The sequence below is a fragment of the Sphaeramia orbicularis genome, chromosome 4 (assembly GCF_902148855.1).
Source record: "Sphaeramia orbicularis chromosome 4, fSphaOr1.1, whole genome shotgun sequence".
NCBI lineage: Eukaryota > Metazoa > Chordata > Actinopteri > Kurtiformes > Apogonidae > Sphaeramia > Sphaeramia orbicularis.
This window is the reverse complement of record NC_043960.1, coordinates 3,495,769-3,517,938: the sequence shown is the minus strand read 5'-3', so window position 1 is coordinate 3,517,938 and position 22,170 is coordinate 3,495,769. Positions and strand designations below refer to the sequence as shown.

The following is a 22,170-nucleotide window of genomic DNA, read 5'->3' as shown; positions in this document are numbered from 1 at the left end:
GGTTTGAAGGACCAGCTCTGGTCTGATCTGGTCTGAAGATGATGTGGACTCTGGTTCTGGTCTGGACCATCTGGATCGGACGGCACACGGCAGCAGCACAAAGAGGTGAGATTTATCATTGGACTTCATAGAAAAGGTGATTATTTTTGCACCAAATTGTGCCTGGAAAATGAATTAGACAGATTTTCCAGGATAAAGATTTTGTTGAACTTTCCTGATCTATTCCTTGAATTTTCTTTTACTTAAATATAGAATTATTGACAAATCTGAAGATAATCAGCCTCATATTTGTCCATATTTCATTTCTAAAACCTCAGGAATATGATTAAAAGGACGATTCCTCAGATAAAAACCATAAAACGAAAATGCGCTGCTTGTATTTCTGTTTCTGAGTCGGATAAAACACCAACACACTTGACATGAAACACAAAATTAAGTACAATCCCATCAGTTTGGAAATTTATGAACTCCTAAGTTAAAACATTAGTATAGTGTTGTTTAAAATGAATATAAACTTGTTTTATTTGTATCTGTATGATATTTTGACCACCTCAACCGGTCATTTTCTGCAAATAAATGACAATATTCTGTTAGAAATAGTTCTGATAATGAACAAAAATATGAATTTGACTCAAACGCACGTCTGTAAACTATAAAACTAATGATATCTGAATTCTCCCAGAGCTGTTATACATTCAATTAAAGGGGACAAAAATCCATGTCACTAATTGTAAGAATAGTTATTTCACCAGGAGAAAATGACACATGGGTCCAGTGTTCGCTCTCTATTAGCAGCAGCAGTAATTTATTTGCAGTACCTGTCCTCGAGCTGTGGAATCCATTCAGTAAACAGACTCACTGCTAATGACAGAAACACATTTCCTGCTCTGAGCTCAGGAGGATTGGGTCTGGGATGGCTCCTCTGGGGGGAAGGGGTGCTGGTCCTGGGTCAGCCGGTCCCAGGATCAGGTCCTTTTACACCTGAACCCCCACAGTGCCCCCCAACTCCACAGATGTCCATAATACTGGATTTTATTTGGAAATGATCGAAGGGGAAAATAAATCTACGGAACCACTGAAGGCCCAAAATGTGATATTGGTAATTATATTCTGCAACTGGAAAAGCACTCTGAGAGCACAGACCTCCACCAAGGCAGACCAGTCTCCCCCCACCCCAATCATGACAAAAATTTAATAATTTGTTCCTTGTGCCAGTATCAACATTTCCTGAAAATTTCATCAAAATCCGTCCATAACTTTTTGAGTTATCTTGCCAACAGACACACAAACAAAATAAATAATAAATACCATAAGTCAAAGTATAGTTTGATCTGAACTGATCTCCATTTGCCATTTGGTTGTTAGTTTACCACATAAATCTATTGGTTCATATTACATTTAACATGTGACATCTATAGAAGGTTTCACAACATTTGACTGACATGTTCACATGGACTCAAGGATGAACTGCTCATATTTTATGGACATAGGTGAGGTGAATTCCAGCTCCTTTCCTCTGGACGGAGGTTTTCAGTCCTCAGGTTCAGGACACAGCGTTTATAAAAACAGTTTTGTTCCTGTCGCCGTCACTGAGCTCAAGAAGAAATAGTGACATTGCACTTTACTAACTTATTTTAGTTATTTATTCCATTTCTTTGCTCTATTTATTATTATTGTGACTTGAAATTTTTTTACATTTTATGTTCTTATCCTGGTTTTTATCCCAGACTGTTTTTATCTTGTCTGAGTTTTTATTGTGTTCTATTGCATCTTGTTTTTATTTATTTGATCTTATTTATTTATTTTATTCCTTTACTTATCCATGCTGCTACTGATGAATGGTGGAACACTGAACACTTTTTGTTTTGTCCTGTCTTTTTGTTTTGTCTGTAAGCTTGATCAAGTACCTGTCTTACATGTTCAGTGTATGTCTTGTTGTAATATCAAAGCAATCACCTCTACTGCAAAACAAATCTACCTACTGGTACAAATAAAGTAACCTTGAAAGGTTAAGGTAATAATGATCTCACAAAACAGTTTAACCCATAAAGACCCAAACATCCACCAGCGAACAAAGGCATGTACTGACCTAGAATGTTTAATACCTACTGATCCACTACTTCTACCAATATATGTAAATAACTGAAGTAAAATGCTGTTTATCGTCTTTTCATGGTCATCAGATATGATTCATTTGGACGTTCAGAGGCTCCATAGTTACCATGGAAACACCGTCATCTTCTACAACATTGATTCACCAGTAAAACCCATGGAGTTGGATCAGTGACAGTGGATGGACACACTGGGGTTATGTTTAGTTAATGATATATTTGCTGAAAAAAGTCACATTTTCTTCAGTTTTCTCTGTTTTGATATGAAAACCTTTGGATTTACTAAATGATCTGTGAATGAAATGCAGGCTAATACATGGTTTACAGTGAAAAATGCTTAATACAGAGGATAATATTATAATAAATGGTGATAAATCAGTTAAAAGGTTAAATCGAGAGAAAAAATCATTTAGAAACTGCCACAAAAAAATACCACTGAGTCTTTATGGGTTAACTGCATCTTCTCCATTGATTCACCAGTAAAATCCACAGAGTTGGATCAATGACAGTGGATGGAGACACTTGGTTTATGTTTAGTTAATGATATATTTGCCAAAAAAGTCACTTTTTCTTCAGTTTTCTCCGTTTTGATGTAATAACCTTTGCATTTACTAAATGATCTGTGAATGAAATATATGCAAACACATGGTTTACACTGAAAAATGCAAAATACAGAAGATAATATTATAATAAATGATCATTAATCAGTTAAGAAAGGTTAAATAGAGAGAAAAATTAATTTGGAAACTGCCACAAAAAAATACCACTGGGTCTTTATGGGTTAACTGCTGGAGAACATGAATCTGGTGCAGGATCAAACTCCAAGAACTAAAATGGATTCAGTGAAAACAGACTGATCTTTTTCTACACATTTTCAGTTGTGTCTCTTTAAAGTCCTGAAATGAATCTATAGAAAATGTCGTCAGAACATCTTTGTGCTCTGGTTTCTTGTTTTACAGTTATTTGTGGTTGGTTTGAGGTTTAATAATATGGTGGAGTGAGTGGACATCTGGTCTTATTGGTGGTCTGAGCCAGTAGTCAATAAGTTAGTTTCCACATCTGCCTCATTTAGTCCACACTGTTTGGATCATCTACTTTTATTTGACTTTTCCAGTGTTAAAGGCCTCTGTGGTTCCACCAAAAAAGGCCGTCTCGGTCTAGATCAACCTGGACCTAATAAGTCCATCTCTCGTCTGTGTAGGTTCTCATTTGCTCAGGTCATTGTTCCTCTTGGTGGTTCTTCTAGGTCAGGGGTAGTCAACCTGTGGCTCCGGGGCCAAATGTGGCTCTTCAGCATCTGTCTATGGTCAAAAAATATACGGAACATTTTGAAATGAACTGAATGAGTCGTTACTTTTTAACATCGTTATCGGCCTAAATCTGTTCTAACTTTGTCCATTTGCAAAAATGCGCAGGCTTTACATGGAATAAACTAATTTTTTGACAGCATAAAAACCAAAATGGATTATTTTCTTGCCAAATTCAATACAAGATGCTCAATTTGCATTTGTTTGTAGTTTGTAAGTAAGCCACTACACATGAAAGTTGCGCTTTTTCTCCATTACACAGCATAAATATGTTTTGGAAATAGTGTCCATCATTTAAAAAAAAAAAAATTGTGCAAATCTTGAATGTTTTCTTTCTTGTAGTTGTACAATTTCATAAATACACCAGTCATTGCATTATTATTATAATAATGGAAATACAAAGTTAAATAGCAAACTAATCACAAATAGGCTCCAACAGAGCAGCCACCTCATGGTAAAATGTAGATGGGTTTCAATATTTTTTTCGTAGCTCCAGTCGGATTTCTTTCTTTTTTTTCCCAAGACAAAATGGTTCCTTTAGGTTGGAAAGGTTGTGGACCCCTGTTCTAGGTTCAGCTGGACTGGTTTAGCATCTCATCCATGAGACTTCTTCAGTTCTAATAGCTGGTGGGGGCAATTACACTTATAAACCTGTGGGGGGAGTGGTCTGTGTAGGTGTTAATCCATATGAGAATGAACTTAAGTGTGGGTTGTATAGAGGGGGTGGCCCTGGGGGTCAGGGTCACTGGTGGGTATTGTGTGTGATGCTACATTTACATGTATTTTTGAAAACAAATACTTCCGCCTCTCCGTTTTTTTTAACAATAACATCATGCAGACGAGATCGTTTTCTGAAAAATCTGCATTTACACAGCTCTGCATATCTACACCATCAAGAGCATGCCAGGCCTGTAGATGGCAGTGTGGTGAGACCATCGAGTACCAGTAATAAATCAGAATCCTGAAAGGAATCCCAATAAAATGTTACTTCTACTATGAACCTTCCACTATGAACCCCTTTTGCCCAGTTTTAGTCAGTTCTGGTTGTAGTTACTGTTACCATTATAATTATCACCATGGTTATTGTTTGTATTGTTGATACTTCCTTGTGAGGGTCTTTGCCACCTTCTTCTCTCCTGCCCCCCCCCCATGTCAGGTCCGGCATCGAAATGTAGTTCAACAAAACTCATAATAAAGACAGTAGAATATCAAGGGGAGCTTCATATACTTTATGAAGTTACCTTTGCCAAAGCACCAAAGTTCAGCACCAAAAGGAGCCAGACTACCATTCTGCTGTTAGGATGAAGGACAAGACAAGTAGAAAAAAAAAGAAAACAGTTTAGGAATGTAGTTTTAAATGGTGTTATAGGAGTTTGATAAGTCCATCCCTGAACAGACGTGGTGGTGTGAGACACTATTTAGTGTTTGGATGTAGGTTACCACCCACACAGACCACTCCCCCCACATGTTTAGTCCAGTTTCCTCCATCCGTTATTAGAACTGAAGAAGTCTCTTGGATGAGAGACAAAACAAGTCCAGCTGAACATAGAAGAATGACCAAAAAGTCCATCTGTTGTTTGGTCTGAACTTTGAGACTTTTCAGCCAAATCTGCACCATGTGGACATTCACTGGTCCATTCTGAACAGGGGCCGTCTGTCCATCTAGATCAGGGGTGTCAAAGTCTTTTTAGTTCAGGGGCCACATTCAGCCCAATAGGATATGAAGAGGGCCGGACCAGTAAAAGAACATAACCTTTAAAAAATGTTGATTCTGAACTTTTCATTTCCAATCTATCCTTTCACAAAAAATGTGAATAACATGAAAAACCTGAAATTTCCTACGAAAAGTAAGTGCAATTTTAACAATATAATACCTCTTATCGTTTACACATGTGCATTATAAACGTACAGATCACAGTAGATCTACAAATACACAAAACATTCAATAACAGAATATTCTTACATTTTTGGACTCTGTACTTTGGAGTTCGGAAGTAAAAGGAGTTTGACACACTTGACTCTTAATATCTTCAGTGTAATTTTTGCATTTCATGAATTCCTCCTCCTGGCTGGATTGGAACCCACGGGCCATATATTTAGCACCCCTGGTCTAGATTACAGGTCGGCAATCTTTGTTATGTACAGAGTCATTTTAGGACAGAAACAGAAAAAAAGTCTATGTGGAGCCAAAACATACCCTCATATGTTTTACCTAAACCAAAGTTTCAGTGCATTTACAGAACGACACTAAAGAAAACAGTGAAATATGTCATTATTGTGTTTTGCAGCAAATATTGACTGATATGTGAAGGCTTTCTTTGCAACAGATGAATACCTTCAGTGTCATAAAATAAAAAGTAGGCTAGTTTTACTTCTTCTGCTTTTTCACTCATTTTATAACATAACAGCATAGCATAACATAGAATAACTTTATGGTTGCGAAAATAATAGCAAAATATGTAAAAAAAAAAAAAAAAAGTTTCCATGTTTTTAGGCAAAGCCACTTAAAAAGGGTCCAAGACCCGAATGTGGCCTGGAAGCCACAGGTTGCCCACCCCCATTCTAGATCAAACTAAGTCATGTTTTGGTCGTGTACTGTGTGAAAACAGTATTTTGGATGGTTTGCATGAATCACACCAAAGTTATACAAGACCAAGTGTCGCAAAACACGAAAATACCGACAAGTGACAGAAGTGAAAATGAGGTGAATTAACACCAAGCTGATCCATCAAAACTATGTAAATGGTCGGTACTTATATAACGCTTTTCCATACTTTTATGTCGCCCAAATCGCTTTACAAAACCTCACATTCACCCAGTTATGCACACACTCATACACCAGTAGGCAGCTGCCACTGTGCAAGGCCCCACCGGACACAGTTTAGGTTCAAACCGCTGATCCTTCGGTCATTGGACGACCTGCTCTACCAGCTGAGGAACAGCCGCCCCTGTGCCAGTATGTCAGTGACGACAGGATGTATTAACTGCCCTGAATGTGCAGAGTGAAAGCAAAATCTCTGTTCAGGCCTTGGTGTGAAAACATTTGAGGTAAATTCAACGTAAAGTCTTAAATCAGAGAACAAATGCTGCATTCAAGTCCCGTCGGCAGAACGAGGATGTCTTTCTGTATCCAAGATGGTGGTGGCTGCTGCTGCTTCTCACAGCGGTGTGAGGTTCATGTGCAGTTTTTCCCACTCCCACTCTTAAAGATGTGAACACTTCTTCACTTTAGCAACTTTCTGGCAAATGAGCTAATCCGCCGACACAGAGACCACCTTCTGTGGAGAAAACGACTACTCCTCAAAATGTTCAAGAACTTTTGGACCATTAGTCCTGTCAATATTCTTTAACACGTTGGGTAAAGTGGAGTTTCTCAGTTCTCCACACCAACACCAACACCAACACCAACACTAACACCAACACATACGTCCTGTTTGCACAGTCAGAGGCTGCATAGTGAATATGTCCTATCGCTAATATTCTGCATTAATTCACCAGGATTTCTTGATTTGAGCAAATAAATGATGGTAAAAGACTGCAGAGGAATGGTAATGTGTAGACATTAAATCATTTTGAAGTCTAAAAAGCCCCCCCCCCTCCAAAAAAAAATAAATTAATAAAAACAAAAAAAGACGAAACATAAATAGTGCAGTTTTTTTTTTTTTTTTACTTTAACCTGTTCCTTTCCACCTAATTTATGTTACTTTTCACTAATTTACAATACCAAGTTCCAAAGCTTATAAGTGAAGAACCACAAAGACAAAATTAATGAATGACGCTTCATTTGAAAGGTAATAACCTCTAGTTTCAGAAAACTTTTTTTTACTGTGTGGCTAAAATACAACCTAAACTACACCACATTAACTATAGCCTGTTTACACAGTTTTGATCAGAAATATGATTAATGATGGAATGGACAGGTCATGTGACCTCATGACACCAAACAGGCTGGAGGACCCATTAGCTTCAGTCACTGTCCAGGTGGTTCTTTCAGTCATTGTATTTGGGTTCTCCAGAACACTGTAAAATAAAATTCATAAACTACAGAGAACCAAAGCTTTCCAACAAGGTATAGGTATAGGTATGAATGTAGTGACAAAAGTTTGATTGTGGAAACTCAGATAAAATCAGATCAGATCAGATTAAGATCAGATCAGATATGACCAGATAAGCTATTACTGATCCCACCATGGGGAAATTTAACAGTATTCAGCAGCAATATGCAACACACCAGTGCAAAAGAAAAGGCAGGTAGAAATAAACGTTCTTAATAGTATAAAAATTTAAGTACAAAGGTTTTTTTTAAAAAAGTATTTACATATTTACATAGTGAATAAATAAATGACTAAACATGTATTCTTTTCCCTTCCCACTCCTTTTTGAATATGTAGACTGTATTTGTTCCTTTCTATTTGTATTTCACACATTTTTTTTAATTGATTCGAAATGAAATGTCATTAGATGGGAAAAAATGTTTAAAAAATGCTCTGATGTGTAATGATGGATGGATGGAATCAACTCTAAATATTCACATAACACCAGTGGATGACAAAATGGCAACTGGATTAGAGTATGTTAACATGTGATAAACCATCTGATTAGCAGCATTAAGAATGTTTTTATCTCAGTTTTCACACAACATATACTTTTCTGATATTGGTTTGTTAAATACATATTTATTTGCTTCAGAAGTTAAACCAATGGTGTGCAGATGAATGGACATTTTTGTAACTCCATGACAAATAGGTTCATAAAAAAATTGAATTGTATTGTTTTTTTCATGCCTAAAGAGGAATAAAAACCAACAGGACAAAAAAAAAACTTGACAAAAGTTCTCATAATTCGTGCATGAAAGGGTTAAAGATGCTTCTGTACATATCTGTCCGGTTGTGTAACAGTTGTTGGATCACTGACAAATGGTTAAACAATTGAAAATCCAGATTGCATTAAAAACCGCTCACAACAAAGACACCCAGAGAGTTTTCTTGGGAATACGTCTTCCAGAAAATAATGCATCATTTCATATCTGGAAGTTCAATTTTGCGGCTGCAGTTGAGACATATCTGACTGAGATACGAGGCTCTGTGAATGCGTGGGCGGTGAAAACGAGGCCTGCGGCGGTCGAGGAATGTCAGGACTCGGACCGCGGCTGGTGATTGATCATGTAACAGGCAGTGGATTGTGTTAAATCAAAGGGCATATGTGTCGTCCTCTGGGGAGACGCTTCAGCCAAAGGGGAAAACGATGAGGTGCAAAGAAGCTTCAATCTTCTAAAAACAGCGGCGGGAACTGAATTTACGTCTGTTTTTGTTGGCGTTTGATCAAGCGTGGTTAGATTCTTCACTTACAGGTGTCACCTCCTACACTCACCTCCTCTTCTTTTGGCGAAATATAAACTAGGACGACCGTCAAAAAGCGCAGACCTCTGCCAAGACCCACAGTCCACTACCATCATTCACAACAGTGTTTAAGGAGCACAAATAACGCACTAATGACCAGAGTCAAAGCCTGAGTTTAACCCTGAAAGGCCTGAACAGAACATAAGCATCTACTGATATTAACCCTTTCATGCATGAATTATGAGAACATTAATCAAGATTTTTTTTCTTGAGTGTTTTTATTCCTCTTTAGGCATGAAAAAAAAAACAATCTGATTGAATTTTTTTTTTTTTTTTTAAATCAACCTGTTTTTCATGGAGTTACAAAAATGTCCACTCGGCTACACCATGAATTTTATTCTTGAAGCAAAGAAACATGTTTTTAAAACCCAATATCATAAAGTGATATGAAAACAGTGAAATGAAACCATGTTTAATGCAGCTAATCTGATGTTCTCTCACATTTGAACATATTCTAATACCAGTTATTACTCACTTCATGGAGATAATATGCAAAAAATAAATATTAACAATTGATTTCCAGTCAAGAACCAACCAAGAACAGCAAAGTTACAATAATGGTATGAATTACAGTTTATGAGATGATGTATAAGTGTCCACTGTGTTGGTTGATATGGAACTAAAACAACAAAACCCATGAATATACAAGAGAACAGCTGGAGAAGAACTGTCCACTGGAGTGACCACTGTGCATGAAAGGGTTAAATATTTAATAACTGTTGATCCACTAATTTTATCAACACATGTCAATAACTGGTATAAAGTGCAGTTTGTCATCTGTTCATGGTCATCAGATATGACCCATTTGGACGTTCAGAGGCTCCGTAGTTACCATGGAAACACTGTCATCTTCTACAACATTGATTCACCAGTAAAACCCATGGAGTTGGATCAATAGTTGCTTTTCCATTGGACATATGCGCAAAACTTTAACAATATTTACTAAATGTCGAAAAAACAGAAGTGTGTAATGTTAGTTTTTCCATTAAATCACAAATGCAATGATTTGTTTTATTTGCTTTTGTGAAATGTCACAAGAAGTTACTCCATAAACACGGTGATGAACATAAATATCTGTTGTTTTGAATCTAGAATGCTCGTTACCCTCTATCCAAGACGAAATTAAAAAAAAGACTGTTTCCTCGTATGTCCACACATACCACGCCGTGTTTGTTTTAAAACTCTTCTTCTTCACGTGTTGTAACATCCTTAAACATCCTTTTTTTTGTTCACGTGACTAGTTGTGCAAAAAGGTATGGAGACACATTTGTTTCTTTATTCATCAAGTTTTGAACTTACAAGCAGAGAGGACTGATTTATAAAGAAAATGATCTTTTTTTTATTGCCACTTACTCTCTTTTGCTCTAAAATCTCTTTTTTGGTTACAAATCTATTCGATTTGACTGATGAATAAAGAAAGAAATGTCTCTCCATAAAAAGGTCGTTCCATTGCAGTTTTGCGTGATGTACCAATTTCACTAGGCCTGAAAAAAACCACCTTTTGCAAGCGGAAAAACTTTGCATTAAAAAAATTTGAGTTTTGCTGAAATTGTCATTTTTCCATTAGGCATATTTTTTATGTGCAAGTTATATTCACGCAATTTGAGGGTCAATGGAAAGTGACTAATGACAGCGGTGACAGATGCTCGTTTTGATGTTCAGTTAAAGACATATTTAGCTGAAAAAGTCACATTTTCTTCAGTTTTCTCTGTTTTTGAGAAAACATGAACTATTATTACTAAAATGAATTTACCCTGAGCTTTGATGAATATCTACATCATTAGTTAAATAAATAAATAAATAAATAAATAAATGAAAGCACAGTCATCTTTTGGAACATTGATTCACCAGTAAAGCTCATATTGATAAATGCCAGTGGTCATATATACTTGTTTTCATGCTTTGTTAGGCTGAAAGGGTCAGTTTTGCTTCACTTTTCTCTGTTTTGATATAATAAACTATGAATTTACTCCGAGCTTTCATGAACATCTGTGTGATCAGTGAATTAAATATTGAAAAACACTTAATTGTCACTGAAAAAGTGGAAAGCAGAGTTTAATATTATGATAAATCAGTGAGAAAAGGTTACAAATGGATAAAAATCAATTTGGAAGTCACCACAAAGACAGTTCTGGTTCTTTAAGGGTTGGCTATGAAGAGAAAATCCACAGATTATTTGGTCAGTTTGTGCTCTGTGTATTTTTAACGCATCTGCTTGTGGTGTTTTTGGGCCCGTGTCCTTTCATGAAAATTGATGCAGAGTAAAGATGAAGGTGAAGGTAAATGAGAGTTGATTGTAATGGAGATACATTTTGTGCATTAATGTCAGTTTGTCTGGTGTGAAAATTAAACCTTACATTATTTATTGCAATACTGTTTGGGCGGCAACCTGTCCCACGTATCTCAATAAGATTCTCTTCATCCAAAAGAAATTTTTAAGAATGATCAGTTTTTCTAGGAGACTCCAATCATCTGCTCCTCTTTTCAAAAAATTCAATCTTCTCTCAGTTTTTGATGTGAACGTTTACCAGACCTGTGTCTTCATGTACAAATACGTTCACTTAACTCATATTCTTCCTTAAGTTTTTCACAGTTTCTTTATGTTGTCTTCTGTTATTCACAACTTTCCAACACGATTTTCAAGCAAATTTGATCTTCCGTACTGCCGAACTTCAGCCTGTCAGTATTCTCTGAAATATGGTGGACCAAATCTGTGGAATAATCTAAGACCTGAACTTCAATCAACATCAACTGATCATTGTTTAAAAAGCACCTGAAAAGGACTTTAATTCATGAAAAAATGTAAGGCTGTATATCACTTGATTTGTATTTGATGATTTGTAATGTGGATTACATTTTTATTGTTTTTACTTTAGTCTATTACTCCAGTTGTATTGTATTTTTTATTCTTTTTGTTTGTTTTTGTGTATTGTTCATTTCGGGGGAGGTATTCATATAAGCCTTCTTTTTGGCTTCTAACCTCCTGCACAATTTTGTTACTTGTTTGAATGTTGTTTTTTTCTATTGCTGTTTTTATTTTGTGCAAATAAATTTAAATTAAATTAAATTAAACCTACACTGAACTGATACAAGAAACAAACAAATGCCACAGAAGATGGAAAAAAATTTGCAAAACACTGCCTAATGTAAAGAGTTGTAGAAAAAACTAATAAATGACCTTTGATTTATCAGCTCATTATATTAAAATACTAATGAACTAAGCTTTAAACCACGATGATGATGAGGAACTAAATCCTAATATTCATATAACAGCAGTGGATGGAAACATGCATTTGTTTTTCCTGATTTTCCCCCAAAAGATGCCTTAATTTTGCATTTATTTTGATGAAAACCCAAATCTTCTTACTTGTGACTGTTGTATTTTATTAGTTCTGGTCATGTCATTCCTCTAGATTTAAGTTTTTTCCAGCTTTATGTATTTTGCTCAGATGTTCAGAGTTTTCCAGAGATTTCTGCTGACTTTGGGTCATCATATAAGTTTCCTTTTTCACTCTCGGTCCACATTTTGGCTTTGGATTGAAGTCAATAATGAACCCTAATGACTTTGGTTTGGCTTCTTGGGACATGAGGAGTAAAATTTCACTAAAATTATTGCATGAAATTCCCTTCATGATAAAATCCAGACAAATTTTGACTATTATAAAAGTATTTGGGGGTTGTTTTTAACACCAGATGTGTAGCCGTTCCTGTTGGCTCATTGGGAACAAAAATACTCAGGTTTTATCTCATAGATGTTATAGCTTCACTGATTTTTTTTTTCCTTTTCTTTTCCAGATGGAGAAATTATCAGTCAGATTAAAATGACGAACTTGGCCCTGGCTGAGATTAAAGAGCTTCTGAAACAGCAGGTATGTCCTGTAGACATGAAGCTGATATCTGTTATGTATGGATTTATAGTCATGGAAAAAATTATTAGACCACCCCTTGTTTCCTTCAATTTCTTGTTCATTTTAATGCCTGGTCCAACTAAAGGTCCATTTGTTTGGACAAATATAATGATAAACAACAAAAATAGCTCATAGTAGTTTAATTTCAGAGCTGATATCTATCCATTTAACATGTTTTCTTGATAAAAACCTAAATCACTTCAGTTCTTACATCAATATCTATGGCATTGTACTGACAAAAACAGTGCTTTTAGACATTCCATGTTTTCTTTTCTGTCTGTTTTAGTCACATGATACACAGGAGTTAGGACTGGATTGCAGAACTATTGTTTCTGATGACTTTTGATGGTCTAATGACTTTTTCCGCAACTGTATGTTTGGAGGTAAATGACAATGTGCAGCAGGCAAAAGGATGCAGATTAATGTCCACAGTCATATGGATATAATAATTACATTATAATGGCTAAATTACTTATATCCATATATATTCATGTATTTCATATATCATGTAGGTTTCTAACTTTATTTCAGATAGTGTGACTTCTTCTGTGTTGTGTCCAGAGTAGAAGGCCAGGCCAACACCTGAGTAGTATAGAGAAGAGTTCTCTCAGGGGTCTTATCTCTGAGTTCCTGACACTAGCCAAAACACTTTCGACACATCATAATTTTCTCATGGGACACAGAAGACTACATGGGGATTTGCATTTTTGGGTTCAGACGGTCTCAGTCTCTTGTCTGAGTGATATCTCTTTCTATGGAGCTCCAAATAAAGTGATTTCTTTGACACTGATCACTTGAACTTATCCTTCTTTATTGAAGATGAATTAGTAGAGTAATATTTTTCCATAACAATATCATTTTTTATTATTATATAATCATTATATATAATAATTAAACTACTACGGGCTTTTTTTGTTGTTCTCATTATATTTGTCCAAACAAATGTACCTTTAGTTGAACCAGGAATTAAAATGAACAAGAAATTGAAGAAAACAAGGGGTGGTCTAATAATTTTTTCTGCGACTGCACTGTATATATATTTTTTGCAAATTGTGTGTGCTACAATTGTGCAAAATCATCAGCTAACAGCAGCAGAACGTTAATAAAAGCACTATTTACCGATTGCGATGAATCCCTCGTTGCTCTCCGTCATGTTGAAAAGGTCAAAGGTTATTTTCATCTCAGCAGCTCGCTCATCAAAAGTTTTTCCCAGTTTTCCAGTGAAAAAATACGACATGAGGGTCCGTTTCTGTGCAATTTTCCAGGTTGTAACTAGTATTTACCATAATTCCCATATCACTGAAGACAGGATAAAGCCATCTCCCATTTAAGCGTCAAGTCGTTCCAACAACGAGACCCAGACTTGTGTAATCAACACTGACTCAAGACCAGCTTGTATAATCAGGGAACGTAAGAACCCCAAATGAAAGAACTGGACAAAAAAATGATGAAATGAGTCACAGAGAGCGCAAAGTTAACACTAACACGATGAACAAATACTGCTGATGGATCTGAAGGACAAATTATTACTAAAAACAGTTATAACTGCTGCAGGGATAGAGACTGAGAGAAAACTGAAATGCACAAGATATGCAAGTGTGTTTTGTTTTGTGTATTGTCTTTTTTTTTTTTTTTATGGGCTCAGCTGGCTGACAGGCAGCTGTCTGTACCGATAAGGCAGCAGCCCACACCAACTGTACTCCCAGTCATCATTACCCATTTTTCTAACACCTTTGCTTGTGTATCACCTGTCCATATAGTGCTGGGCTGCAGCAGATGGTGAAGGTGTATTCTCAGTATGGCATAGACTATGACATCAAGTAGAACGCTAAGAAAAGCCAAATAATGAGAGTTAGAAGTGCAGGGGACAGGAAATCAACATTTCCAACCTTTTATTTGTCTGACAGTCCTCTGGATGTTTGTGAGGAAATTAAGTACCTCGGTTATGTCAGATCCAATGACTGGACGGACAACAAAGACATCCATCGACAGCGCTGTCAGATTTATTCTCCAGCTAACACTAACATGCTGATAAGGAAGTTTTCTATGTGCTCTGATTCAGTGAAGTGTTCTCTGTTCAGAACCTACATCACACCACTATACACCACTCAACTGTGGTCAAACTATAAGAAAATGCTTTTGCAGAGGCTCCAGGTAGCCTATAATGATGCACTGAGGTTTCTGCTTCATGTCCCTGGGTGGCATAGTGCCAGCCAACTGTTTGTGACCACAGGAGTGCACACTAGTGAGGCACTACTAAGACAGCTGATGTTTAGTTTGATGTGTCACCTGGATACATCAGAGAACCACATATAGAAGCTCTAGTCAGCCCCTGAAAAGCTGCTATCATTTTACCTCTAAACTGAGACGGCATTGGTGCAATAGTTTGTATATTTTATAATGTGCTTAATTTTTTTTAATCTCCTTTTTTTTCTTGTTTCCTTTGTTGTTTGTTGTTTGCTTTGTTCCTGTCGCCATCACTGAACTCAATAAGAAATAGTGACACTGCACTTTACTAACTTATTTAGTTATTTATTCCATTTCTTTGCTCTATTTATTATTATTGTGACTTCAACTTTTTAAAATTTTTTTAATTGTATGTTCTTATTCTGGTTTTTATCCCGGATTGTTTTTTTTATCTTTTCTGGTTTTTATTGTGTTTTATTGCATCTTGTTTTTATTTATTTGATCTTACCTATTTTATTTACTTATCCATGCTGCTATACCGATGGCTGGTGGAACACTGAGCACTTTTTGTCCTGTCTTTTTGTCCTGTCTGTAAGTGTGATCAAGTGCCTGTCTTACATGTTTAATGTATGTGTTGTTGTAATGCCAAGGCAATCACCTAGACTGCAAAACAAATCTACCTACAGGTATAAATAAAGTAACCTTGACCTTGACCTTTTTTTATCCTTTTTATTTTATTTATTCTGTATGTTGTGTGCTTGTGGTTTATGGATCTGTATCTGCAATAAAGTTTATTATTATTAAAGAAGATAAGACCACACTGGTGATCTCCACAACTCACATCATCTGCAGAGATTATGGGATGGAACCTACCTGATAATGTCCTTAAGGCCTCATATGAACAGTATGAATGAGCTGATTAATTGATTGTATTTCACAGATTAAAGAGATCGTTTTCCTGAAGAACACAGTGATGGAGTGTGAAGCCTGTGGTGAGTTTTATATGTTTCACTCATTGGATTTAGTTACATCTGAATGTTTTGACTGGTTTAATGTTCACAAAAACAGTAAACTTATTAAGGTGTTTGGACATTTCATGAAGTCCTTAAAGCCCAGAGATGATGTGACTCATCTGGTATTGTCCTGAACCCAAACAGAGGAGTTAATGTCTACTGGACCATCACATACCAGAGGACACGTTGACCAATGGTGTTCTTCCATCTTTGTAGGAATGGGGGGGCTCCAGCCTCGTCCTTCCTGTGTGCCCAACCCGTGTCACCCAGGGGTGCAGTGCATGGAGACGCCGGAGGGGGTGAAGTGTGGACCGTGTCCTGATGGCATGGAGGGAAACGGAACCCACTGCACCGACGTGGACGAGGTACCGACACCGAAAGCACCCTCCAAACAAATGAACGAAGAAGAAACAGCCCCTGTTCAGTCTGACTGGTGGTCTGAGATTTAAGATAAGATAAGATAAGATAAGATAAGGTAAGGTAAGGTAAGGTAAGATAAGATAAGATAAGATAAGATAAGATAAGATAAGATAAGATAAGATAAGATAAGATAAGATAAGGTAAGGTAAGGTAAGGTAAGGTAAGGTAAGGTAAGATAAGATAAGATAAGATAAGATAAGATAAGATAAGATAAGATAAGATAAGATAAGATTTTATTTATCCCATCATGGGGACATTTCCCAGGTAACAGCAGTAACATACAACAAATAAGTGCGGAGAGAAAAGACAGGCAGGAAAACCCACATGAGAGAAAATGAAAAATACAAACAGAAAAATAAGAAAATTGGTTTCTTATCACTGATGATTCGACTTCCTCCACTTTGTCATAATTCATTGTGGTTTTAGTTTCTGTCTCTGCTTCACATCTGATCTGACTACAGGTGTGTAGTTGTGTGTCCATACTCTGTTGTGTGTCTGCAGTGCACCGTGATGCCGTGTCACATGGGCGTCCGCTGCATCAACACGTCCCCTGGGTTCCGCTGTGGGTCCTGTCCTGCCGGGTACACGGGGCCCCAGGTCCAGGGGGTGGGCCTGGCCTACGCCAGGGCCAACAAACAGGTGAAGCTGGAACAGAACAGCTGCAGTTACTGCTAGAACCTGACACACAAACAACAACACAGACATTATCCTTCAGGTCTGTGTGTTCATTTTATGAGCACAAAGAAGAACAGACATGGGAAACCTCCCCTCCATGTTTCAACCTCCACCATTATTTATTTTATTGGTTTGTTTAACAGGGACATTTTACATTCATTCATGTTGTTGTGAAGAGTTAGTCTGATGGCTGCTTTTCATGTGCAGTCTCTGGACAGATGTTAAATTCTCACCCTAAAAGGTAGCACAAGGTTTGAATTTTTTATAGTTGAATTAGTTTTGTACGGAAGCGTATTGTATTCACACAAAAAATAAAATTCGGCTCTGTTTTTCCAAATTAACGAGATAATTATCTCGTAATTATGAGAAAAAATAAGTCTAAAAAAAATGTGCCTGTGTTTTTCTGAATTAAAGAGATACTGTTTTCTGAAAAAATTTAAATTCAGCTCTTTTTTTTCTGGATTTCTGAATAAACGATACTGTTGTCTGAAAAAATTGTAATTCGGCTCTGTTTTTCTGGATTAACGAGATAATTATCTCGTAAAAACAGCGCTGAATTTAAATTTTTTCAGAAAACAGTATAAAATAAATAAAAAATAAATAAATTGGCTCTGTTTTTCTGAATCAACAAGATACTGTTTTCTGAAAAAATAAAAATTTGGCTTTGTTTTTACAAGATAATTATCTCGTTAATTCAGAAAAACAGCCGAATTTAAATTTTTTATGTGAATGCAATATGCTTCTGTAGTTTTGAATAGTTGAATTTCAAAAATATCTTACGCATAGAGAGTCATAATCTGAATTCAGTTATTCAATATTCAGTCACTCAATCATGACTCAAAGATCACGTGACGCTCAGGTAGCAGCGCTGGCGTGGTGATTCACATGCTTTGACGCATACGTGCGCTCCTACCTGAGCGTCACAGGAGCTTCGGTGTGACACATGATTGAGTGACAGTTCGATCAAATGGCTCGTTATGCCATTGGTTTTGCCTGGTTAAGATGTCTGTGCAATATTGAAAGTTTTTACACTGAATGTGAAAGGCATTGTATTTGAGAATATTGAATTAAAAAACTTTTTTTTTTTTTTTGAATAATTGAATTCAGATTAGGGAACTCTTGTGTAAAAAAAATTCAAATTCAACTATTCAAAAAAAAAAAGAAAAACTCAACTGTAAAAAATTTTAATTACAAAATTAAACCATTAAAAAAAAAACCTTTCGAAATACAACTATTCAATATCTGATGACACAGATTTACTTCCATAGTGATTAGTCATGAATCATTTTGAACAATAAACACAAGTTTGTACATTTGATCATGTTATCCCAGGTTAGGAGGTTATACTTATGTATGAATTGGTTTCCTCTCAAGTATTTTTGTGGTCCGTTCATATAGAGCACAGGTGTCAAACATGCGGCCCGGGGGCCAAATCCGGCCCTCCAAAGGGTCCAGTCTGGCCCCTGGGATGAATCTGTAAAATGCAAAAATTACACTGAAGATATTAATCATTTTAGTTCAGGTTCCACATACAGACCACTTTAATCTGCAGTGGGTCAGATCAGTCAAATACTGTCAGAATAACTCATCCTCCTGAGACCAGGCAATGCATTTTTGTCCTCTGTAGTGGACAAGAGTTTCACAGCTTTACTGTAAAATAAAAAATGTAAAAAGGACATTATATGAAAAAAAAAAAAAAAAAAAAAAAAAAAAATATATATATATATATATATATATATATATATATATATATATATATATATATATAAATATATGTATATATATATATATATATATATATATATATATATATATATATATGTATATATATGAAAAAACTGTTGCATCATGCTGTTTCCAATTAAGGCAATTATTTAATGTAAAATGGTGAAAATGTTGACTTACTGGGTCTAAGGGGGATAAATATTCACAACTCCACATTTTTCTCTTTGTAAATATAAACATTTTCATGTCATTTTACTGTATTTACATGAAAACAAACTACCATTTCACAAAAATGCAAATAACCTGAACAAATATGAACATTTTGAAATGTCTGAAGTGCAAGTTTACCAATATTCTGTCTGTTATTAAATGTTTTGTGTATTTGCAGATCCACTGTGATCTGTACATTTATGTATGTAAATGATGTCAAGAAATTTCAGTTTGTTCATGTTTTTCACATCATTTTAAAGGATAGTTGGTAAATATAAACATTTTTATCGCTTAATTTTACTTTTTTCTCTCTAAAACAGAGGAAATTTTGGAGTTGACATTATTTATATATTATTCTGTTATTATTTGACTGGTCCGGCCCACTTCAGATCAAACTGGGCTTAATGTGGTCGCTGAACTAACATGAGTTTGACAGCCCTGGTACAGAGACTCTAGTGGTTGATGTTTACTGATAACTGTGTAATCTGAGTCAGTACCATGGTGTGTATGTACATTTGAACACTGTGTTTCTGTTCGTCAGTTTCACCTCCTCAGTCTCACTGAACTGTATTGACACCACATTATTTTCCATCTGAGCTCCTTTTCCTCCACTTATTCTCACCTGACTCTTTTCCAGTTCTGATGTGCAGACTTCATCATGCCTCTGGTTGTTTCTCCTTAAAGGTCTGCACTGATATCAACGAGTGTGAAGGTCAGAACAAAGGAGGCTGTGTGGAGAACTCCGTCTGTATGAACACACCTGTAAGTCCAAACAGGTTACAGGATTTAGAGAAGACAGAAATAATAAAAACAGCCCAGTGTTGACCTTTGAAATCCTTTAAAATGTACGTGGGTATACCCAAACAAAAGACGTATCAGGTGTCGTCTGAAAGGAAATATGATCTAGATTGTAAAAATGTTCTCATTTAGTTTTTGGCTGAAACACAAGCAACAATACATCAGTTATGTTTGTGGTTCTGTTCTCCAGTATTTGAGAAGCATTAACAAAACCATGTTCAGTGTTAGAAGGTTTTTCTTCTTCTTCTTGTTCTTCTTCTTCTGTTCTTCTTCTTATGATTTTTGTTCCTGTTGTTGTTGTTGTTCTTCTTCTTGGTCTTCTTATTGTTGTTGTTGTTCTTCTTCTGCTGTTCTTGTTCTTTTTATCGTTGTTGTTATTGTTCTTCTTCTTCTTGTTTTTGTTCTTCTTCCTGTTCTTGTTCTTCTTGTTGTTCTTCTTGTTCTTCTTTTTCTTGTTGTTGTTGTTCTTCTTGTTCTTCTCGTTGTTGTTGTTGTTGTTCTTCTTCTTGTTCTTGTTGTTCTTCTTCTTGTTCTTGTTGTTCTTCTTCTTGTTCTTGTTGTTGTTCTTCTTCTTCCTCTTGTTCTTGTTGTTGTTCTTCTTCTTCTTCTTGTTCTTCTTTTTCTTATTGTTGTTCTTCTTCTTCCTCTTGTTCTTGTTGTTGTTCTTCTTTTTCTTATTGTTGTTCTTCTTCTTCCTCTTGTTCTTGCTGTTGCTGTTCTTCTTGTTGTTCTTCTTCTTCTTCCTCTTGTTCTTCTTGTTCTTGTTGTTGTTCTTCCTCTTGTTCTTGTTCTTCTTCTTCCTCTTGTTGTTGTTCTTCTTCTTTTTTATTGTTGTTGTTGTTGTTCTTCTTCTTCTTCTTCTTTATTGTTGTTGTTGTTCTTCTTTTTCTTGTTGTTCTTCTTCTTGTTCTTCTTTTTTATTGTTGATGTTGTTCTTCTTGTTCTTCTTTTTCTTCTTGTTGTTCTTCTTCTTTCTCTGATGGCTGTAGCTATGTAGTTATGAATTTATGTGCAGAGTCATATTTTTAATGTTTAATCCAGTTTATGATGCTTTGTTATAAACTTTCTATTTTAATGTTTGACTGAAGTCTGCCTGAATATATATATATATATATATATATATATATATATATATATATGTATATATATATATGTATAGATAGATAGATATAGATATATATAGATAGATATAGATAGATATAGATAGATATAGATATATATATATGTGTGTGTGTGTGTGTGTTTTTGTTTTTGTTTGTTTTTTTGCTAAAAGGAAAGAAAAAAATCTCTACACAAAAAGGATAGTCTGAGTGTGGAGTTATGAGTCACATAAACAGGTGGTTTAAGTCCTGTTTCGTGGTGAGTCCAGCAGATATCATGAAGGGTGTGATGTTGTGCTTGTGTGGTCAGGGTTCCTTCAGATGTGGACCCTGTAAAACGGGCTACGTGGGGGATCAGCGTCGTGGATGTAAACCTGAGAGAGCCTGTGGGAACGGCCAACCCAACCCCTGCCACGCCAGCGCCGAGTGCATCGTCCACCGGGAGGGAACGATCGAGTGTCAGGTGACCTCATACGTCCTGTCTCCGTCATGTGGTTACTTCATATTTAACACCAGAGCCACCAGCAGGTCAAATTTACCCACAGCTGCGTTGGATTTGTGTCTGACCTACGGTGTTGGCATAAAATACTGAAGCCAATTTTTATCTTTTTTCCAAAAATTGTATTTGTTAAATATTATCCAGATGAAAACTATGGGTTTTTACACTTTTAACCTACAATAAGTCAGATTTACTCCAAATAAATGCATTGATATTTACATAATTTTTGTTCAAACCACAGATTGTGTATAATTAGTATCTACTACTAATAATAGTGTATAACTCATGCAGATTGTTCTCTAAAAATAAGCTCTATGCTCTGTCTTTTAGCTTGACTTAAAAAGGTTAAGTATATTTTAATAATTTTTTCAATACAAAGGTTTAAATATTATATCATATTTTGTTTTTATATAAATATCATAAATGACTCATCATAAATGAGTGTATGAAACACCAGAATTATTCAGTGAAGTATTACGAAACTTTATCTTCTCATCAAAAATTTTAAAAGCAACAAAATTCAGGAAAATTATTAAAATCTGTGACTTTAAAATAACTAAAATTAATCAACTTTTACTCTTTCATTATAAAAATCAACTCAGTATTATATTGTTTGATTTTTTTTTTTGCTGTAATTGATTAAATTTCAACATAGATCATTCTACCTAATATTATTTAGTAAGCACATATGGCATTTATTTATTTTTTTCATTTATAGCTGGTTAAAAATGTTGACAATAAACTTTAAAAGCCTGTGTAATGCTGAAAAATGGGAATGGATAAATGAGAATGGGAGAAACAGTGGAAGCATCATGAAA

The 22,170-nt window shown here is 35.6% G+C and overlaps 1 protein-coding gene across 1 annotated transcript in view; it reads left to right on the top strand.

The window, feature by feature from the left end:
* The window catches only part of comp (cartilage oligomeric matrix protein), a 40,505-nt gene continuing 18,335 nt past the window's right edge, over positions 1–22,170 (top strand). Inside the window, exons 1-7 of the mRNA XM_030132017.1 lie at positions 1–105; positions 12,613–12,686; positions 15,853–15,904; positions 16,142–16,290; positions 16,847–16,984; positions 19,640–19,717; positions 21,164–21,316. Coding sequence (XP_029987877.1) covers positions 39–105; positions 12,613–12,686; positions 15,853–15,904; positions 16,142–16,290; positions 16,847–16,984; positions 19,640–19,717; positions 21,164–21,316 — 711 coding nt within the window. The 5' untranslated portion in view covers positions 1–38. The remainder of the gene's footprint in view (positions 106–12,612; positions 12,687–15,852; positions 15,905–16,141; positions 16,291–16,846; positions 16,985–19,639; positions 19,718–21,163; positions 21,317–22,170) is intronic.